The sequence below is a fragment of the Ostrea edulis genome, chromosome 4 (assembly GCF_947568905.1).
Source record: "Ostrea edulis chromosome 4, xbOstEdul1.1, whole genome shotgun sequence".
NCBI classification, from domain to species: Eukaryota; Metazoa; Mollusca; class Bivalvia; order Ostreida; family Ostreidae; genus Ostrea; species Ostrea edulis.
This window is the reverse complement of record NC_079167.1, coordinates 59,813,861-59,834,907: the sequence shown is the minus strand read 5'-3', so window position 1 is coordinate 59,834,907 and position 21,047 is coordinate 59,813,861. Positions and strand designations below refer to the sequence as shown.

General features: G+C 34.8%; 2 protein-coding genes across 4 annotated transcripts in view; one reads left to right on the top strand and one right to left on the bottom strand.

Annotated features, from left to right (window-relative positions):
* The window catches only part of LOC125670282 (coiled-coil and C2 domain-containing protein 1-like), a 32,438-nt gene extending 21,923 nt beyond the window's left edge, over positions 1-10,515 (bottom strand). For 2 of the 3 annotated variants that reach the window (XM_048905370.2, XM_048905372.2), the window contains exons 1-2: positions 8,643-10,508; positions 6,481-6,619 (exon numbers count right to left, since the gene is read on the bottom strand). In XM_048905370.2, the coding sequence (XP_048761327.1) occupies positions 6,481-6,619; positions 8,643-8,720 (217 nt within the window). In that variant the 5' untranslated portion in view covers positions 8,721-10,508. Of the gene's footprint in view, positions 1-6,480; positions 6,620-8,642 lie in introns of all 3 variants that reach the window. The other variant, XM_048905371.2, reaches the window with a different exon arrangement.
* Positions 10,516-14,164: 3,649 nt separating this feature from the next.
* Positions 14,165-21,047, top strand: part of LOC125668466 (E3 ubiquitin-protein ligase RBBP6-like) — a 34,443-nt gene continuing 27,560 nt past the window's right edge. Inside the window, exon 1 of the mRNA XM_048902673.2 lies at positions 14,165-14,303. The gene's annotated coding sequence lies outside the window, so the exon portion shown is untranslated. The remainder of the gene's footprint in view (positions 14,304-21,047) is intronic.

Sequence of the window (21,047 nt, the reverse complement as noted above, 5' to 3'; positions counted from 1 at the left end):
ATAGTTGAGATGAACATTTTTTGTTGTTTGACTTATACCAAAATATGAACGATTTTTGAGATATTTGATCTAGACTTTGAGCCCTTCTAGATCCCTAATTTAAGGGGCTAGCCCCTAAATCATGATATTTTCGAAAAGATCTCGTAAATGTGCACAACTTTTGTTCTACATGTCTTAACAAAATATTTGCAAGAAAAAAGATATTGGAGATCAAAGGTCAAAAATGGCCGAAATCGGCGAAAATTTTTGGCATCCATTTTTTCAGGTCCAGGCGAGCGTTTAGGCAAATCGCCTCCGGTAAAATCGAATCCCCCACAAATCTTCTAAAATGTTTACTCTATCTTGTGTAGAAATTTCAAGACTCTAGCTTCAAAACTAACGGAGGAGATGTGTGGACAACAAGGCCCTTCAAAAAGTCACTAAAAGAGAGATAACTCCTGACCGGAAGTGACGTCAAGCACGAAATTTTGCAAGCAAAGTCTCGTCACCAAAAGACATCTTTCCTGAAAATTTCGTGAAAATCGATCGAGAAATGGCTGAGAAAAACGCGTGTACTACCAAGGAAAATAATAATAATAATAATAATAATAATAATAAAAATAACTAGACACGATCTCGTTGCGAGCAACGAGTAGGTCTTCCGTCCGATTTGTTGATTCACTCGGAGTTAAAAAAAAAAAAAAAATGACAAATGAGTCCCAATTTAGTTTCCGACTTTAAGACACTTTAGATATAATCAATTTTTCATATCATAAGCTTCTGAAGCAAAGTTGCGGTGAAATTCGTTTGAAATTCGACTCTCCAGGCGAGCCATAAGGCCCGCGGGCCCATTTCTTGATGTCATTTGTTAGCCCTCTATAGACTCAACAACTTTAGTTCTATATGTCTTTACAAAATATTTACCTGTAAAAAGTTATTGAGATCGACCGATATCGACAAAAAATCGACTCTACAGGCGAGCCATTAGGACCATAGGCCTATTTCTTGATATCAATCGATAGATCTCGATAAACTGAACAACTTTTGTTCAATATGTCCTTACAAAATATTTACCAGTTACAAGTTTTTGAAATCGACTGATATCGACAAAAATCGACTCTACAGGCGAGCCATGAGGCCCACAGACCCATTTTTTGATATTGATCGATAGGTTATGACACATTGAACAACTTTTGTTCAATAATGCTTTTCAAAAAATATGTCGTTTTAAAGATATGAGGCGTCAAATATTTACGATTTTGGCCCTTAAAATCTCTAATTACGTAACATATGACCTACTTTTTGATTTGATAAGATCAAGCTCGTTGAGATGAACATTTCCGCTTCTACAACTTATTATAAAATATTAATAGTTTCTGAGATGTTCTCCAAAACATTTGGACCCTTCTGAACCCCTAATTTAAAGGGCCAGCCCCTTTTGCTTGATATCGAAAGAAAGGCCTTGTCATTTTAAACATTTTTTGCTCAACAAGTATTTAGAAATTCTTTACCGTTCTCGAGTTATCTCTACAAGAAATATTATGGGGCCAAACTGTAGCTCCCTAACGGGGCCACATAGGGAAAAAACGAAATGTACATATTGTTTAGATTATCATTCTGAACAACTTTTGTTCAATAATGCTTTTCAAAATATTTGTCGTTTTCAAGATATGAGGCGTCAATTATTTATGATTTTGGACCTTAAAATCCCTTATTACGTAACATATGACCTACTTTTTGATTTGATAAGAACAAGCTCGTTTAGATGAACATTTCCGCTTCAATGACTTATTACAAAATATTAATAGTTTCTGAGATATTCTCATAAACCTTTGGACCCTTCTGGGCCCCTAATTTAAAGGGTCAGCCCCTTTTGCTTGATATCGTAAGAAAGGTCATGACATTTCAAACATTTTTTGTTCAACAAGTATTTAGAAATTCTTTACCGTTCTCGAGTTATTTCTAGAAGTAATTTTTAGGGGCCAAACTGTAGCTCCCTAACGGGGCCACATAGGGTAAAAACGAAATATGCATATTGTTCAGATCATCATTCTGAACAACTTTTGTTCTTTATTGCTTTCCAAAATATTTGTCGTTTTCGAGATACAAGGGGTAAAAAATTTATGGTTTTGGCCCTTAAAATCCCTTATTACGTAACATATGACCTAAATTTTTATAGGAATAGATTTGGATTGTTGAGATGAACATTTTTTGTTGCTTGACTTATACCAAAATATGAACGATTTTTGAGATATTTGATCTAGACTTTGAGCCCTTCTAGATCCCTAATGTAAGGGGCTAGCCCCTAAATCATGATATTTTCGAAAAGATCTCGTAAATGTGCACAACTTTTGTTCTACATGTCTTAACAAAATATTTGCAAGAAAAAAGATATTGGAGATCAAAGGTCAAAAATGGCCGAAATCGGCGAAAATTTTTGGCATCCATTTTTTCAGGTCCAGGCGAGCGTTTAGGCAAATCGCCTCCGGTAAAATCGAATCCCCCACAAATCTTCTAAAATGTTTACTCTATCTTGTGTAGAAATTTCAAGACTCTAGCTTCAAAACTAACGGAGGAGATGTGTGGACAACAAGGCCCTTCAAAAAGTCACTAAAAGAGAGATAACTCCTGACCGGAAGTGACGTCAAGCACGAAATTTTGCAAGCAAAGTCTCGTCACCAAAAGACATCTTTCCTGAAAATTTCGTGAAAATCGATCGAGAAATGGCTGAGAAAAACGCGTGTACTACCAAGGAAAATAATAATAATAATAATGAAGAAGAAGAACGCGAACAATAATAGTAAGGTCTTCCGCAGGAGACGGAAGACCTTAATAATAATAATGAAGAAGAAGAACGCGAACAATAATAGTGAGGTCTTCCGCAGGAGACGGAAGACCTTAATAATAAGAAACAGAGTAAAACCAATATGTTCCCAAACTTCGTTTGGGGAACATAATTAAACAATTAATTATCTACCTCCAAAATGAAGCAAAAGTGTAAGGTTAAAACTGAAAATTAATCATCTTATCTACCCCATTAAGATGTACAGGTGTTGTCTGTACAGGTGTGGTCATCTATGTGAATATCTTAATTAACATGGCCACACTAACCATGGGCAGTCACTGTTATGCAGGTAAGGTCCAAACCGAAACAATTATATGCTTCATTGATTGCATCCATACCCTACACCACTTCGAGATATCAAGAATGCAAAACAATGAGATATGTTTTACAGAATCAAAATTTCACTTTAAAACATTGAGAACTTTGAGAGATCAAGAGTATATTTGCTTTATAGTTATTTAGAGAAACAATAGGCCCATGGGTGGCACTGCTCACTTGAGTCACCTTGGCCATGCTGTTGTTCCATAAATGTGATTTTTAAAAAGATTACTCCCATGCAAATTTTGACCCCATATTGTGGCATCAACCTAGCTCCAAAGAATCACAACATAACCATGGTACAAGGTAAGAAATCCTGATATGAAGTTTAAAGGGACTGGTTCACGATTTTTGATAAAAATATTTTTCATTTTTGGTGGTAAACATTAAAAGTATAACTCATTTAATATTGACAGCCAAAATTTTGACCTTCTGAATGCAAGAATAAAAGCAATATTTTAGACTAAATCTGTGTTATGTAAACAAAGACTCGAGTCTAATTATGTATACAAACAAACAAGTGAAATATTGATTTTGTAATATAAAGCATCTTAATTATGCATAGTCACAAACTTTAACTTTTAGATGACACATTTACCCCAAAAATGCTTGAAATGTGAAAGATATAATAAACCTAGATCGATATCCATTTCTTTTGAAAATTTCATAAACAATAGCATACCGCAATCCTTCTTTACAAAACATATACATGTAATAAAACTCTCTAAAATGAGCTTCTGTGATAATGTAGAACCTTAATTTTTATGTGAACTCTTTTAAACATATTAGACAGTAGATTTTGATCATTAAAAGTGAAAAAGAAAATTTGGGGGAAAATCGTGAATCAGTTCCTTTAAGACCTTGCAATAAGGAATCTATGCACAAAATATGAAAGTTCTTCATTAAACAGTTCAGAACATACTGCCTGGGTTAACTCTTCTTAAGAGTGGGTCAAAATCCAAGGTCAAAAACATGGTACCAAAAGAAAAGGAATACATGCATAAAATACGAAAGATGAATCACTCAACATTCAAAAGTTATGAGCAAAGTAAAAGTTTCAGTTAATATTTTGAAATTTGGGTCAAACTACAAGGTCACACAGGGCATCAAATGAAATTTCTTTTCATATGGAAACTATATACAAAATATGAAAGCCCTACTTAAATAATTTAGAAATTATTGCCTATGTAGATTTTCTTTAAAGTAAGTCAAACTCAAAGGTCAAAATCTTTGAAACCAAAAGAAAGGTCTTGTCCCAAGGAAATACACATATAAAATATGAGACCACCAGCCTCACCATTCAGAAGTTATGAGCAACGTTCCAAATTTCGGAACAACAGATCTGACAATACAATACCCCCCCCCACCTCAACTTTAGTCATGGGGGCATAAAAAAAACTTGAATCCACACAAATTATGAATGTTTGCATTATGATATAATTTAGTGTGTTGAAAAGAATTTGTTTTAATTAATTTCCCTTATATTCCCATATAAATGTTTGAACTCCTACCCTTGGGGCTTCTGAATTGAACAAATTTGAATTTGCACTACTTGAAAATGCTTCCATATCAATGCGACTAATCATGGAACTGCTGTTCTTGAGAAGAAGATTTTTAAAGATGTTTCACTATTTACTCACATATAAAACTTTGATCTTCATCCCTATTTTGCCCCCACCCTAACCCCAGAGGTCATAACTTGAACACATTTTAATTTGCACTACCTGGGAATGCTTGCATGTTAATATAAGTATTCAAAGCCCTGTTGTTATTGAAAGGATTATTAAAGATTTTTTCCTATACATTGTGGCCCCACCCTACCCCTGGATACCACAATTAGAAAAAAATTCAATCTGCACTACCTGGGGATGCTTGCATATTAATATAAGTAATCGTCATGTAAAACTTTGATTCCCTATTGTAGCTCCATCTTACCCCCAGAGGTGATGATTTGTACATATTTGAATCTGCACTACCTGAGGATGCTTGCATATCAATATGTCATGGAGTATTCATGGTCTTGCTGTTACTGAGAAGATTTTCAAACATTTTTTTCCTATATATAACACTTTGTTTGAACAAACTTGTATTCTCATTACCCAACATGCTTCATGGAAAATTTGGCTGAAATTAGCCCTGTGGTTCTGGAAAAGAAGTAAAAAATGTTAAATGTTAACAAACATACGGACAGACAGACGCCAGACAAAACTTAAGTGATCAGAACAGCTTACTGGAGCTTTCAGCTTGAGTGTGCTAACACGAGTACCACCAATGGTACATAATACGCCAGTGAAAAGCTAATATAGGGTGTTTTTCTTACACCATGCTTCGGGTAGTATCAGCAATCATCGGGTGTGACTTTCTTTGCATCGTAAAAACAGACATATCATGTACTCTCTATGTAATATTTTCACTTGGCATAAGATGTATGTGTACTAAGTTCGATGGTCCTAGCCCAAATGGTTCAGTCAGTATTTTGCTACTACGACCTTGACCTTTGACCTTGAGAAACAATAGCATCCTCTACTTGGCATAAAGTGTATGTGTACCAAATTTGACAGTCCTAGCTCCAACAGTTTGATCTGTATAATGCCTACAAGGTTTTCCTACAAAGAGATACTGCAACTTTGACCTTGAAAAATAATAGGCATCTTCATCTCATCATGGTGATCAAATGTACCAAGTCGCAATATCCTGGAGCTTACGGTTTGGTTTGTATCCTGTGCCCACAAGGCTTTCCTACTAAGTGAGACTGTGACTTTGACCTTTTACCTCTAACCTTGAAAAACAATAGGCATCTTCCTCTCATCATGTTGATCAAATGTACCAAGTCGCAATATCCTGGAGCTTTCAGTTCAGTTTGTATCCTGCCCACAAGGCTTTCCTACTAAGTGAAACTGCAACCTTGACCTTTTACTTCTAACCTTGAAAAACAATAGGCATCTTCCTCTCCTCATGGTGATCAAATGTACCAAGTTGCAATATCCTGGAGCTTAAGGTTCGGTTTGTATCCTGCTCACAAGGTTTTCCTACTAAGTAATACTAAGACCTTGACCTTTGACTTCTGACCTTGAAAAACAATAGGCATCTTCCTCTCATCATGGTGATCAAATGTACAAAGTTGTAAAATCCTGGAGCTTACAGTTCGGTCTGTATTCTGCCCACACGGTCCGGACAGACATATGGACAGAGCCATACCATAATACATCCCATCTTTGACAGGCGTATAAAAAAATGGGATCTTGATTTTACTTTGAGAGATTTTAAGAACTTCAAGAGATTGGAATTTGAGCCATTGAGAGTCACCTGTAGCTGTTTGCATCAAGCATTGAACTCACCAGGTCTTCCTCTGGGGGAGGCTCTCCTCCCCCCACCAGGCTCTCCCTGCAGGGCCAGTAATTCAGCCTCCAACTCAGCATCATCATCCAGGTCTCCATACAACTGCTGCTCTATCTCACCCATATCTGAGTAGCCCATCTGTAAAACACAACAGAACAAGGTCACTTTTATCCCTCATACAATTTTTTTGAATTTACTGCATCTTGAATATTTTTTGTCAGATACATAATGGTTAAAAAGAGGTGACTGTGTAATCACTTTCAAATTTATCAAGGAACCCTGCCTTTTCCTTCTATCTGAACTTTACAATCTCTGCATTAACAGTATCATCGTTAATTACAGTCCTGTCCAAAGATTAAATTTAGACTTTATATGAAAAAAGTTCACATATATCATTATCAAGGACGCTAAACTCATCTATACTGTCAAAGAAGTGAAGGAGATATTAAAAAGTGATCAATCACACTTTTACCATCAGAATGAACATGTATATTGGAATTCGCAACATTTGACAAAGTTCTATTCCCAATGTTCTTAACTTTACATTCTTAACTTGTGATTTTCTAGGTATATATCCATCAACACTATACTTCTCTATTTCACCATCATTGACAGGTACTCATGAAGATTTCCTATATGTGCATTAAAGTCACCTGGGGGCAGCACACACGATATATAATTCATCCTTAGTCTTTGTCAAACACTCCACTATTTCACTAACATCTCTACGCCATTTGAAATACCTCCATCTTGATGAAAATTAGTTATCGGGATTGGAATATAACAAGAAAACCATGGCTACACCCCTATGAAAATTATAAGTGACAGACAACATGCAGTAATATTTACGTTTCGAATGTTTTTGCCTTTGATATCTCCACAAGTTATAAGGATAGCTATTTTCTTATGAACATGTTGCAGTTGTAAACAATGTGCATATAGATAAAGATAAAATTTTAACGACTGGGAATTCTGACAGAAAAGAAAATGTAAATATAAAACGCTGCTACGCAGGTCATGAAGTATGTTGGCATAAAGTGTATCAGTTCATACCCTCGTGTATTTTCAAGAGTATCTGCCATGTCTTCTCAGATGGATTTAAGCTAAGAACTTACTAAAACTATTGTTTTGGACATTTTCGGGCATGATAAAAAATACTTCCATGCGTTTCCTAGGTATCATTACTGAAAATGATCTTTAGTGATATAAAACTGTCTCTGTGTCTTTTAAAATTGTTTCAAATGATAGATTGCTGGATGTATCACTTTGTGACCGAAGCCCGAACACAAGATGGTGAGTACACATCATATACTATTTTCATGAAGTGTTAGTGATGGGGCATAACAGATACCAGAGAGAAAGAGAGACAGAGAGAGAGTAAATATATCTTAAATAGAGCATGTCTGTTCTCTTGTTCCTGTTGGTCGCCCAAGCCAAATTTTTGTGTTTTTGTTTTAATATTCAATGCTCCATACCAAGTCTGGTAACTGACACACCGCATTCAGAAATGGCGACACCCTTCTGTGATTGTTACCAATCATTGATAATTACTGGTCTAATGATTAGAAATGCAATGGCACAGTTACCTAACCATGAAGCTTGGACTTGGGGTGTACCAAGTTATTTGGTACACACAAAAATCTTTTGTTTGAGGTGTGAAACATGTACTAACATGGTGATGTCAATAAAACACTAATTGTGCTATTTTTAGTTAGATTCTTTGTTCCTACTGAAAGAATTTTCTGCTTGAGTTGCTACTGCCCAAACTTCACAAAATGGCCTCTAGGTTTCTTCCCTCTGTTTTTAACCAAGACTATATGCTCTTGAATTGCAATAATAGAATCAAACTGTTCCTCCAACTTTTATTTCAATTTGAAGTAAATCTATAAATCACAAATGTCCCATTATATTCAACCTCCTACTCCACTCCCTCAGTTCATCACATTCAGATCCTCTATTCAGATTCTCTATTTGTCTAACCTTTTCCTTTGGGTAATATTTTTTTTTTAACTCTTCAAGTGTAACTAATTTACCAATATACAATTTTTTTGTTATCATTTTTTTTTATATATATATTTACACTTTCTGTATCACTCTTCAACATAATTAATACATATTTTTGACCACTTTTTAGATTGCATTATTTCAAATGAAAGCTTACACTGTAAAGATTGCTTTGTTGTTCTGTAGTTGTTTGAATGATCAATCTATCCTCCAGGTCCTGAGTTTTGCTTTTCATCACCACACAAAAGTATCAAACAAGATATGATAAAACAATTCTAGTGTTATTTTTGGCTTGCCTCCTTGGGCCAAACAACTTCTCAGTGAAGAGGAAATCAAGTCTGTTTTTTAACTTTGAATTATCAATAGATGTAAACACATAAGAATTCCATGAACCTGGCAAAATTGGTGATCAAAGATGTGTTTCTAAACGAAATTCTACACGTCAACCACTTAGACAGTACTTGTAGTGGACATTACAGGCAAGCTTGTGTTTCCTTTATTTCGTACATAATCAATTAGACCAAAGCTAAAGGTGACATTGTCCCATGGGGGAGGAGGACTGCATATATGCAAGCTCATAAAAAAAAGTATCACCCACAAAGGGCATCCCACTCCCACATGAAAATTTGAAAATGCACCTTTAATACTGCAGTGAAACCATGTATATTACACTGAAGAAGGTCCGTTCAAAATGTCTCTAGATTTTGATTTATTTCTAAATTTAATAAACTGCAATATGTTCAGAAGAATCCATCTTTAACAGGTTGGGAACACTTCCCCAATGGCGAGATATTCTCGGTAAACCACGAGCATCCCTCTCTAGCAAGAGTAAATATATCCCGTACAACCGAGAAAAACACCAGTGGAGTACATCTCTTTGTGTTTCACATGAAAAGAAGAAGTGCTAAAATGTCTAATACTTCTGCAAATATATTAATCAAAACAAAAACACTCACGATGTGTATTGGATTTCAGACTGCTTCTCTCTTACGCAGCAACTTTGATATGCAATTTCTTGGCTATGTGGTCAATTTCGTAGAAACAATTCCAGTGTTCGAAATTAACCATAGTCCAATTAAGTCTATGTCAAATTAGACTGGTCTATGCCATTTGTGATTGTGATAGACCAAATTGTCTATGCCGATTTTCTGGATTGAAAGCAATAAAATTATCCCAAAGGAAAGGACCCTGCATGGTCAGTCGGCGTCTGATAAACATCATGAGGAAAGGAGGATATGTTATGGAAATGGAAAGAAAATATGCTTTCTAAGTACATAAAAGTAAATGAAAATGTTTTAAATTGGCATTATTTTTATTTTTTTTAATTTTGCGGTCTATGCCAATTCGACGAGGTCTATGTCATCTTCTTTTGGCAAAGACCCATGGTCTATAACAAGTTTTGAACCAATTTCTAACACAGTTGAATTCGCGTCATGTTGAGTATGTGTCGCACCTATTTAACGTTGCACGGGATTTGCCATTATTTTCAATAAAGACGCCAAAAACACCTGTTTACACTCTCGCTAAAGAGGGATAATCGCGTTTTAGCGAGAATATCTCGCTATAGGGGAAAAGTTCCAAAATGTTTAATATTGCGTGACCAGAAAATTTGCTGTCACCTTTCAGAAGTAGTCTATTTTCTCTTTCAAAACAGGAATGCAATAACAATGTTAGCCGTAAGCGAGTGTATGTTCCTAGCTACATTTGCTCTAACGGTAGCACCGTCCACGTATTATGAAATTTATAGTTTTTCACACACGCAAATCCTGGACTGGAGTCTGTTGACTGTAGTGTAGGCGTGCCAATTTTCTTTCGAGGAAATCTGGAATGTCGCTGAAAAATTACCTGGTTCATGAGGTCAGCTCCTTTCCTCTTAGGTGGGACATTTTCTTTCTTTCGCCCAAACATTTTGATCGCCTTGTCGATAACTAAATCTCTCTATCAATCATTGGTAGTTTTCAGAAAATTTCAAAATAAACATCTTGTCAAACATTCATAAGACTTCCTGGTCGGTAGCACTTCAACGTTTCAGAAATGTTTGTAGGCTTGTACTAAAGACCAAAAAGTAAAGTATCACTTCAGAACATTCTTCGTGTTATTTTGTGTTATATATATATATATATATATATATATATAGTATATTTTGATTTTTTTTAAATGCCCGATAAAGGTAATGTTTGGATAATGAATCATGTAACTGATTGAACATGCCTGATTTTCATCCCAAATATCCAACGACGTTTCGACCCAGATCGAGACACTTCGGCCTAGACGTTTCGGCCCTAAAGTTGAACTTTTGAGACACTTCAGCCCAACTTTTTGAGACGGTTTTTTCCCCATTGGCCCAACTTTTTGAGAAATAAGATACTAAAGCCCAATGAGCTCATATTCGTAGCTGGAAAAAAAATCACGTTATATAGCGCGAAACTTTCGCGAATAAACGCGTAACTTTCGCGTTATAACATGTAACTTTCGCGTTATATAACGCGAAACTTTTACGTTATAAAGCGTAGATTTTGCTAATAAACACGAAACGTTGGCATAAATTCCATCCTATCGATTAAATGCGCTCAATACTAAAACGAGTAGCATGAAATGATTTATTCAGTATAATGAAGAAAAATAACGACAGACTTGTCCAGCTGTACTTTGTAATTTTGTATCTAGGCCTATGCAGATCTCTTGATATGATTTGATTGCTTTTTAAAAGAAGAACATCTTATTGACCCCTGATTCTGTTGTACTTAAAATTTGGAGCATGGAGAGGTCTTTCTAGACAATAAAACTATGTTCATATCAAACCAAATGGATATCAAATGACAAAGTTATAAAACAGTAAGTTGCAAAGGTTGCTGTAAGAATTTAATTTCGGGGTTTTCCAAACGAATGATAGCCATGAGACATAAACTATGAAACTATGATAAATGTGGATTCATCTATTATCGGAAGAAATTGACTTAGGTTACTAAGTAAGCGTTTTCTATAGAGGTATTCTGAGGGTTTTTTCAGGTTATCAAATGAATCATATTGATTTTGACTACGGATTACTCCGTTCACCTGATCAAGATAGAGGGTTTATGGCGGATGTGATCGGTCGACAGGGGAAGTGTACTCCCTCTATGCACCTGACACCCCCCTCTGGTACATGTATATCCAGGGGTCCATGTTTGCCCAACTCTCTATTTTGTATTCCTTATCTAGGAGTTTTGAGATTGATCACTGTTAATAGACTTTATCTTCACCTTTCAAAAGAAAATGTAGATTAAGGATCGTATACATAGCATTTTAGAGATTTAGTGCTTGATAATCCAATAAATCTTTAGATTCTTTGACATTTTAAGGCTTTATTTCATTGGACGAAATTTTATACCCCCGTATTGAAAGCTGTTGACAACTAAGCGACACTGGTATTAATCAAACCTGAATTCTACTTTGCAATCAATAAAACGTTAATAGCAATCTTCTCCAATGTAACGGTTAGAGAAGGTCTGATTTTAAGATTGCTTTAATAGCATACTTGTTCAACATTCTGAAATATGCGTGTGTAAAATGTAGAAGTGTTAACTTGTGTAAATAGTTCTTTATTCTAAGGTTACTCGTAAATGCATTTAGATCGATGTAGGATAAAAATCTAAATTCAAATAGTGTGGGGGAGGGGGTGGGGGGTAAAAAACCCTGTAAGTTTCTGTCATCCGACATCGATTACACTTTAGTGGAAAAAGAAAAAAGACTGTTAAAAGATATCTTTAATTATTTGAAGATATCATCAATTCAATTGTTGCTCTCTTTAATTGAATTAATGCGCGCATTAAATCAATTATTGCTCTCATCAAACGAATTAATGCGCGCTTCAACTCAATTATTGCTCTCATCAATTGAATTAATGCTCGCATCAATTGAATTAACGAGAGCAATAATTGATTTAATGCGCGCATCAATTCAATTATTGCTCTCTTCAATTCAATTGATGCGCGCATTAATTCAATTAATGAGAGCAATAATAGATTTGATGCGCGCATTAATTCAATTATTGCTCTCTTCAATTCATTTGATGAGAACATCAATTTAGTAGAAATATTGCTCGCAATAATTAATTTAGAGCTCGGTTTAAATAATTTGATGATCTCTTTAATTCAATTGAAGATATCTTTAAATCATTTACAATGCTTTTGTATAAGGAATTAATGCGCGCATCAATTCTTTTAAAGAGAGCAACAATTCAATTAAAAATATCATTAATTCAATTGTGGATATGTTGAATTGAAGATATCTTTAATTATATAGTTGCTCTCTCTAAAAGAATTATTGCTCTCTTCAAATGAATTAAAGATATCATTAATTCAATGGAAGAGAGCAATAATTGAATTAATGCGCGCATCAAATCAATTATTGCTTTCATCATTGATTTAATGCGCGCATTATATCAATTATTGCTCTCTTCAATTGAATTGTAGCGCGCATCAATTCAATTGTTGATATCATTAATTCATTTGAAGAGATCATTAATTCAATTGAAACGGGCATCAATTCACTTGAAGAATTAATGCTATCATCAATTCAATTAATGCGCGCAATAATTCAGAATTGAAGATATCATTAATTATTTGAAGAGATCTTTAATTCAATTGTTGCGCGCATCAAATGAATTGATGATATCTTCAAATAATTGAAGATATCTTCAATTATTTGAGTTTATGTTAATTTGGCGCTCCATACGTGCGGGGGGGGGGGGGGGGGGTGTCTTAAAATTTTGTGAAAACTAAGTGAATTTAGTTTTTTGTCAGATATTGAACTTTTGATCTCGCCCCATAAACGTCAGTCTTCGTTCATTGTATCAATCATGGGTCCCTGTTTTACATAGGTTGATAACCATATTTATATAGAATATTTCGCGATATAACGCAAATAATACGCGTTTCTTCGCGAAAGTTTTGTGCTTTCGAAAACATGCAATCAAAACCGGCACGAAAATTACGTGTATATCATTATAGTAAATAAGAAGACAGAAACTCACTATTCCCTATACTATATTGTAGTAAATAGTATATATTACCATACCATATATTTGTATAGTTTTATTAAACCTAGGGACCGCATTTACTGGGACCGGACATGCCAAGAAATTCCTAGCAAAATCTCCAGTATAGATAAACCATTATAAATCAGTGACCGCAATTAAGAGATAAGCGACGGCTACTATTAATCAGCATGTAATATGGTCCTATTGAAGCCAACGAATTCAGACCGGACGGGATTTCTTGGGGGCTGGGACGACCTGTTACCCATAACCATCTGTTGATACCCTTTACTTTTAAACTCCACATATTTTTAAACTTTTTAAAATGTATGAAAAATTATGTCTTAATTTGATATGTTGAATTTTGTCAGAGACATCCATACATGCATGTCTCAAATTTTGTGATAACAAAAGAAAATCTTAGACACATGTTATTGAATTAAATGTATATCGCCTAGTTGTCTAAATAGTATTGTTAGGATTTCATTAATACACAATTATTTTTCATACTGACAATGTCAAAGGCAATGTGAAGACGTAAAGAACATTTTCATAATTTACTGTTATTAGTAAACTTCAACTTGTCGTGCTAGTATGGATCATCCCAACGTTTGTGTTTGCGGGTGTATACAAACATCAGGATGATCCTGACTACCTGCCGTGCATAAATTAACTTCCGGTGTGTGTAACGGCCATATTGAATAATTTTCTTTGTGGAAGAAGGGAACGTTTTAGCGTTGGGAAAGGTCACCTCTTGGGTTTTTTGAAGATGTGAAAGCTACTACACTTAGTATTGTCTGGGTATGTATATGAATTATACAAATTTGAATTTAGGGAAATTCTCGGTTTACAGAATTACTTTGAAATAGTTTAGAGTCTTTTTTTTTTTTTGCCAGATGGCATGGTTGACCAAAAATTCCGCTATTGAGTCATGTAGTTTATGACAAAGTGTTACTGTTTTAAAAATGATATTTTCAAGATACCCTATCTAGGCCTATTGGCCTAATAAGTGCATATTGGATGTTTTCAGAGTTTACAAAACTTTAAAAAAAATAAATAAATAAATCCGTAGCCGGTGAAAGCGTCAGTCCAAACATCCAGCGGAGTCGAATCTCAGCCGAGATCAAATAGGACAAACTGAAAATTAACCGGACGAGACGAGAAATTTATTGGACATGAATTCATAATACTAAACATAAAAAACTTGTAAGTTTGAATAGAAAAAGGTCACTAGAAATAGTTGAACTTAATATCTACTCAATTATCTTTCAATTTTAATAACTGTACATCTTGTTGAATTCAATTGCCAATGGTTATGCTGTCCTTAGTTAATCTTGGCAAGATTTTTCGAGGCTGGATATTTGGACTGAAGTCTCTCAGTCTTCATGAAAACATTTAACAGGTTGGGAACACTTCCCCTATAGCGAGATATTCTCGCTAAAACGCGATTATACCTCTCTAGCGAGAGTGAATATATCCCGTACAACCGAGAAAAACACCCGTGCAATACATCTCTTCGTGTCTCACGTGAAAAGATGAAAAAGTGCTAAAATGTGTGATGCTTCTACAAATATATTAATCAAAACAAAAACACTCACGATGTGTACTGCTTCTCTCTTACGCAGCAACTTTGATATGAAATTTCTTGACTATGTTATCAATTTCATAGAAACAATTCACTTCATGTTGAGTGTGTGTCACACTTATTCAGCATTGCACGGGATTTACCATTATTTTCAATAAAGACTCCAAAACACCTATTTATGGTAATGTTTATTTCTCGCTAAAGAGGGATAATCGCATTTTAGCGAGAATATCTCGCTATAGGGGAAGTGTTCCCAACCTGTTTAAAACTTGCTGGCCAGTCGGACCAGTGAACTGTCTGAATTTACTGGCCCACAATGAAATTTACTGGCCCCCTAAATTTTCATGTTTATCACATACTGTATGGAATGCATTGTAAAATTGTGCAATTAATTTACTGAAACTGTGGTTATTACTCGTATTCATATCCACCCTAAGACATCCTTTCTGTCGATACCAGAAAAACAACACCGTACACGGTATTTTCTCTCTTCGCCTGCAAACAACAAGACTACAAATCACGTATTTTTCACAAACATGAAAACAGCCTGAATGCGGCTTAGGAAGTAGCCTTCTCTACCAACCTCAAAGTAGTCTGCTCTACTAATGTAAAATGTAAACGACAGGGATGTGATTTTTCCTCTTTTCAGAGGAAATCCTCTGATTTGCTCAATTTTTGAAGAAATGAAACACTCTGGATTTGATCTAAAGTGGCAGAAAATTATATTTTTCCAGGCAGGGTGAGGTGTTTTCCTCCCTTTTTGACCAGGTTTCCTCTGATTTCTGAGGAATTCAGTCACATCCCTAAAACGATTGATTAATTCTATATAAAACTATAGAATTTGCATAAAGTCAGAGATAACTGCAATTGACGAAGTTCATTTTAATTGGACAATGCAATAAAGCAGCAATTACCGGTGTGTGTGGTGCGATACTGAAGCGGCCATTTTTGTTGTTTCAACAAGTTGTTCGTTTAATATTCACGTGATCAATGTACAAGTTATCTTGACAATTACAAGAAGAGTTATCGTTCTTTACGAAATAAAAAAAAAAAACCACGATGTCCAAACACTTACTTTATGTGCTGTTTTTTTTTATTTGATGGTGGTTTTAAGCAAATAAGACATTTAGAATATCTAAATCCAACATTATATTTAATGTGACTTACAAAAAGTCTACAAGCCCATCGGACTTCCTGAATTTTAATTTTCACTGACCCGACTGTAAAATTCTTTGGCCTTGGTCTTCGGACCACTGAGTTTTCGTGAAGACTGGTCTCTTCCAAACCTAGGACCAGTGTCACACAAAGTGAATCGGGTAATCTTGCTGAACTTCAGCTGCTTGTTGCGATTAAAATGGGTTAAACTGAAGTCCTTTCGTTTTGGATAACCTATTCATTTCCTATCACAATGAAACTCGCATTTCTTGTGTACATGTGTAAATCTCACAGTAAATCAAGTTGGTTATTATACCCTCCAAACGAAGTTCAGGGAGGTATATAGGAATCTGTCTGTCTGTGCAGATCGTGTCCGGCCCATAACTTCTTTGTTCTTTGACTTAGGCATACCATATTTGGCACACAGTTGGATCACCATGAGATGATATGTCGAGTACCTTCATGACCTCTATATGACCTTGACCTCAATGTCAAAATTAAAGGCTTTTTACAATGGATTCATGTCCGGGCCTTAACTTCTTTGTTCTTTGACATAGGCATACCATATTTGACACATGAGTGTATCACCATGAGACGATGTGTCGGGTACCTTCATGACCTCTATATGACCTTGAACTTGACCTCAAAGTCAAAATTTATTATAGGGTTTTGACTTAGTCATACTATAAGACATGGGTGTATCACCATGAGAATATGTCATGTACTTTCATGACCTTGACCTTTAATCTCAAGGTCAAAATTATAGGTTTAAGCCATGGATTTGTGTTCGGACTATATCTTCCATATAGGTAAAGAGGTAATTTATACCTATTAACAACACCCTTTGGGATTAGGCCATGCTAATTTGTAATCTAGTTCGTCGGATTCGCCGCTTCTATATGTAACAAATCCAAATTATAATATTATCAAAAAATAATATCCGCCCGCGTGTTCAAAAATATCCGTAAATATTTTTTTTAGTTTTTACAAAAAGCGCACAAATAACCTTGATGTATATGCTGACAAATGACAGAAGCGCATGCTCTCGAGAAATTTCCTAACAGGTTATTCATGATGTTTATCTTTAAAATATCTACGATACTTCATAACACTGGATTGGAAGTTGTTCCTTATGCTGGAAGCGATGAAACTTTTGAAGCGCTATTCGATGCCACTATTTAAAGAACATTGATAGCATATGATTATTTGATTAGCCTATATATTGACTGAAGTCTCTCTTGAGAATATTTCACTCACATGAAGACGTTACCATTGCCGGTGAAGGGCTGCAAAATTTAGGCCTATGCTCAGCGCTTATGGCACTGAGGGATCTTTATCGTGCCAAACCTGCTGTGACAAGGATCTCAGTTTTTTGCAGTCCTATCTGAAGGACCGCCCCATTTATTCGCCTCTTACAACAAGCAAGGGGTACTGATCGATGACTATTTTAAACCGGACCGACAGTTAACGACAAATTCACAAAAGGTTTGGTGATGTCATATCAGAATTCAAGAAAATGCTCAAAGCGATGCAATGGATATTGCATTTGCAATGAATGTCAAAACTGGATGTGTCCCTAGCAATATGCATATCTCTGAATCGAAAGTTTGTAGAACTGAAACTTAAATAAAATGCTTCAAAAAGACCTTATCAGTTAATGTTGCAAAGTACATGTATTAGATATAAAGAAAATAAGTCTTTGAAACCTGAAATACTTCTCATTTATTGTAAACTATATCAACAAAGTTGAAAAATATTAAGTTTATGTGGTAAACAAATGGTATTTGATGATTTTAGATCTTTATTTTTCAGCCGCCCGCTTTTTAAAATCACACTTAATTCAATTAAAAATATTTATATTTTTTGTATTCGCTCGCCTCATAATTTTTATCTCCAAAATTAAAAATAATATTTGTAAAATAATTTCGCCCTCTCGTCTCACTTTTTTTGTTTGAAAATCCGAAGAACTATTTTACAAATTGGTGTGGCCTTAGCAGGGGGTATTCTTAGTGAGCATTGCTCACAGTATCTCTTGTTTTTCAAGTTATCGTAAATGGCCACCATTTGATTTTATAAATTCTCAACACAGAAAAGTTCTTATAGTCTACTTCATGATAGTTGATACTTTCTATTATATGCCTTCAAATAAATTGGTTAAAATTTACACAGTTTTCTTTTTATCATACAAAGATATACAAGATTGTTCTCTCGATTTCATGGGGTGGTTTTTCGCCTAGACAGTAGCAAAATTCAGAATATATCTTATTTTAAGAACCTTTGGCTTGAAATGTGGCATGCAAGTAGTTAAAACATTAATCTATGCAAGGAGACCAGCAAATTACACATACTGCATCTAGTTTCTAATTTTTTACGCATTTGAAGCGAATGGGTAGTTTTTGTTTATCTGAGTCAAAGTTATATCATTTTCTATACTTATAGTATCATAGAGTTTGGGCACAAAACGGGCTTACGGGGAAAGCGAAATGTTGTCGGACCGACAGGACATGTCCGGTAATTTGACTCTCTGTCCGTTAAACTTCATTATATTTATGGTCCGAATGTCTGGTGACTTTCCGGCAACAGTTTCAGGGTGTTTTTTTTCCCCCTTGTATAAACGGTACCATTCCCAATGCCAAAAACCGTTGATTTTTCCCAATTTTGAGACTAAAAATTTCCAATTCACTCTCCGAAAAATAGACCGCTGAAATCGTAATTTTCTTAGTCTGAAACGTTGTATGGGTTAACTAAAATGTTCACTTCCGGTATTAAATCGAAAGTACAGATCATGGCAGTGTGTTTGTAGAGCTATGATGATTCCTTATGTCTAACAACAGCAAATATTACCGTAAAAAAGTTTGTAAAGACTTCTTGTTTTGTTCTCTTTTTTCTTTTCTTTAAGTTGAAATCATTTGCCGATACATTGTAAGAAAATTCCCAAATTGTTCAATTTTGAAGCTATTTTTCCCAATTGAATGGGTACAGGTACCAGTACCAGTGAAAAAAAAAAAAACCTGCTATAAATATGATCAAGAAAATGTCGTATATGACCTTGACTTGTTTATTTTTGGTGTTTGCTTAAGAGATGGGTAATAGAGAACATTTCTGAGCGAGTTGTTCCGCATCAATTGAACAAACTGATTTCGAATTGGTTTAAAATCCCTTGTAATAGAGAAAATAATTAGGTCTGTGATACCTTTCGTACAAAGAGGATGTGATGCCAAGTAATTTTTAAAAAGAAGTTAACAGAAAAAGAAAACAACATATTGTAAGATATCATCATATTAGAATATGAATATGTGCATAGTAGTGATATATAATTAAATCTCAGCAAATTAATATTATGATTATGCAATACATCCCAAGATATGTACATGTGATAAACATGTACTTAGAAAATTGGGGGGGGGGCAGTAAATTTCACTGTGGGTCAGTGAATTAAGTTTTTTCACATTGGGTCCAGGTCTGAAGAATTGGGAGAATTGACTTGTAGTTATTGTTGCTTTGAGCTCAGTAATCAATAAAAGTGAAGAAGAAAAATGTATTGACACATATATTGAACACAGTTACTGTCTTGTTAGATTACTTTTATCAGAGTTGATTTTTTTTATTTAGACAGTTAATATATTATTAGTTATAACAAGTACGGTTGATTTATTATTAGTTATAACAAGTCCGGTGTATTTGCTTACATAATTACTAAGACTGTTTAGAGAATGAAATTTCTGGGGATAAATTTTCTTGATCCATACAATCTGTTTTTACTGCTCGTTGAGGAAATTCAAATGGTGTTATCCTTACACAGGAACTTCTTAAAACCAATTCCTCAACTTTGTGTTGTTTTGAATGATCCCTTTTCAACAATTTCTTGAATATATTTAGAATTATGTGACATAAGTATAATTAAACTTATTATCCACAAACATGTTATGAACTACTTGGTGAATCATCTACCGGTAATCAACAGGATGCTGTACACAGTACACACAAAAAATAGATATAGACTGTGGACACTTGTTTTATAGGAACACTGCTGACTGATAAAGTTAACCATAAATATAAATATTTCTATCGCAAGTAAGTCTTCATAAATGCTTTCACTGATCAAACAATTTTCTGGGGCAGTTCATTAGCACCATTGGGGCTCTACATATAGCAAAGCATTTATTGTAGTGTAGTTTTCGGAAAAATGCCGATGGTGGATCGCCTTTCACAATCGAGGCCCAGATTCTGCAATTCCAGCATTGATTCGAAATACATATTGTAAACAGGAAAACAAAATCATCATTTTCCCCCCATACCCTATAAGCATGAAATTTAAGGACACTTGATTCGGAAAAACTGAATGAAAAAATATTGGTGATCTTTGGATAAGGAACGGGTCCAGTAGCCAGACTGAAAAATAAGACATGGGAAAACCCTGAAGTAATAAACTTCATATTTTGTTATGTTTGGGCAACCCAAGATCATTACCTAAATTGTCTGAATGTTGACAAGTGTCAAACCTTGCAATAGTACAGATATTTGTTGTCAGGAAGTCAAAATGTGGGGCTTTCAACTTAAAAGAAAAATACAAAACAATTCAAACTGAGAAAACACCACCATAAATGAAAAAATTGTTCTCCTTGAATGGTACTTTCGGCTGATGATTGCAAATGTGTCGGACAAGAACATGCGAGGGTTTAAACACCATATTTTTCGTTAGACAATTTAATTTGTCTTGTATTTTTGCTTCTTAAACTTAAGTTATTAAATGAAAATAGACTTGTGTACATTAACTTCACTGGAGTCCATTGCTCACCAATCTT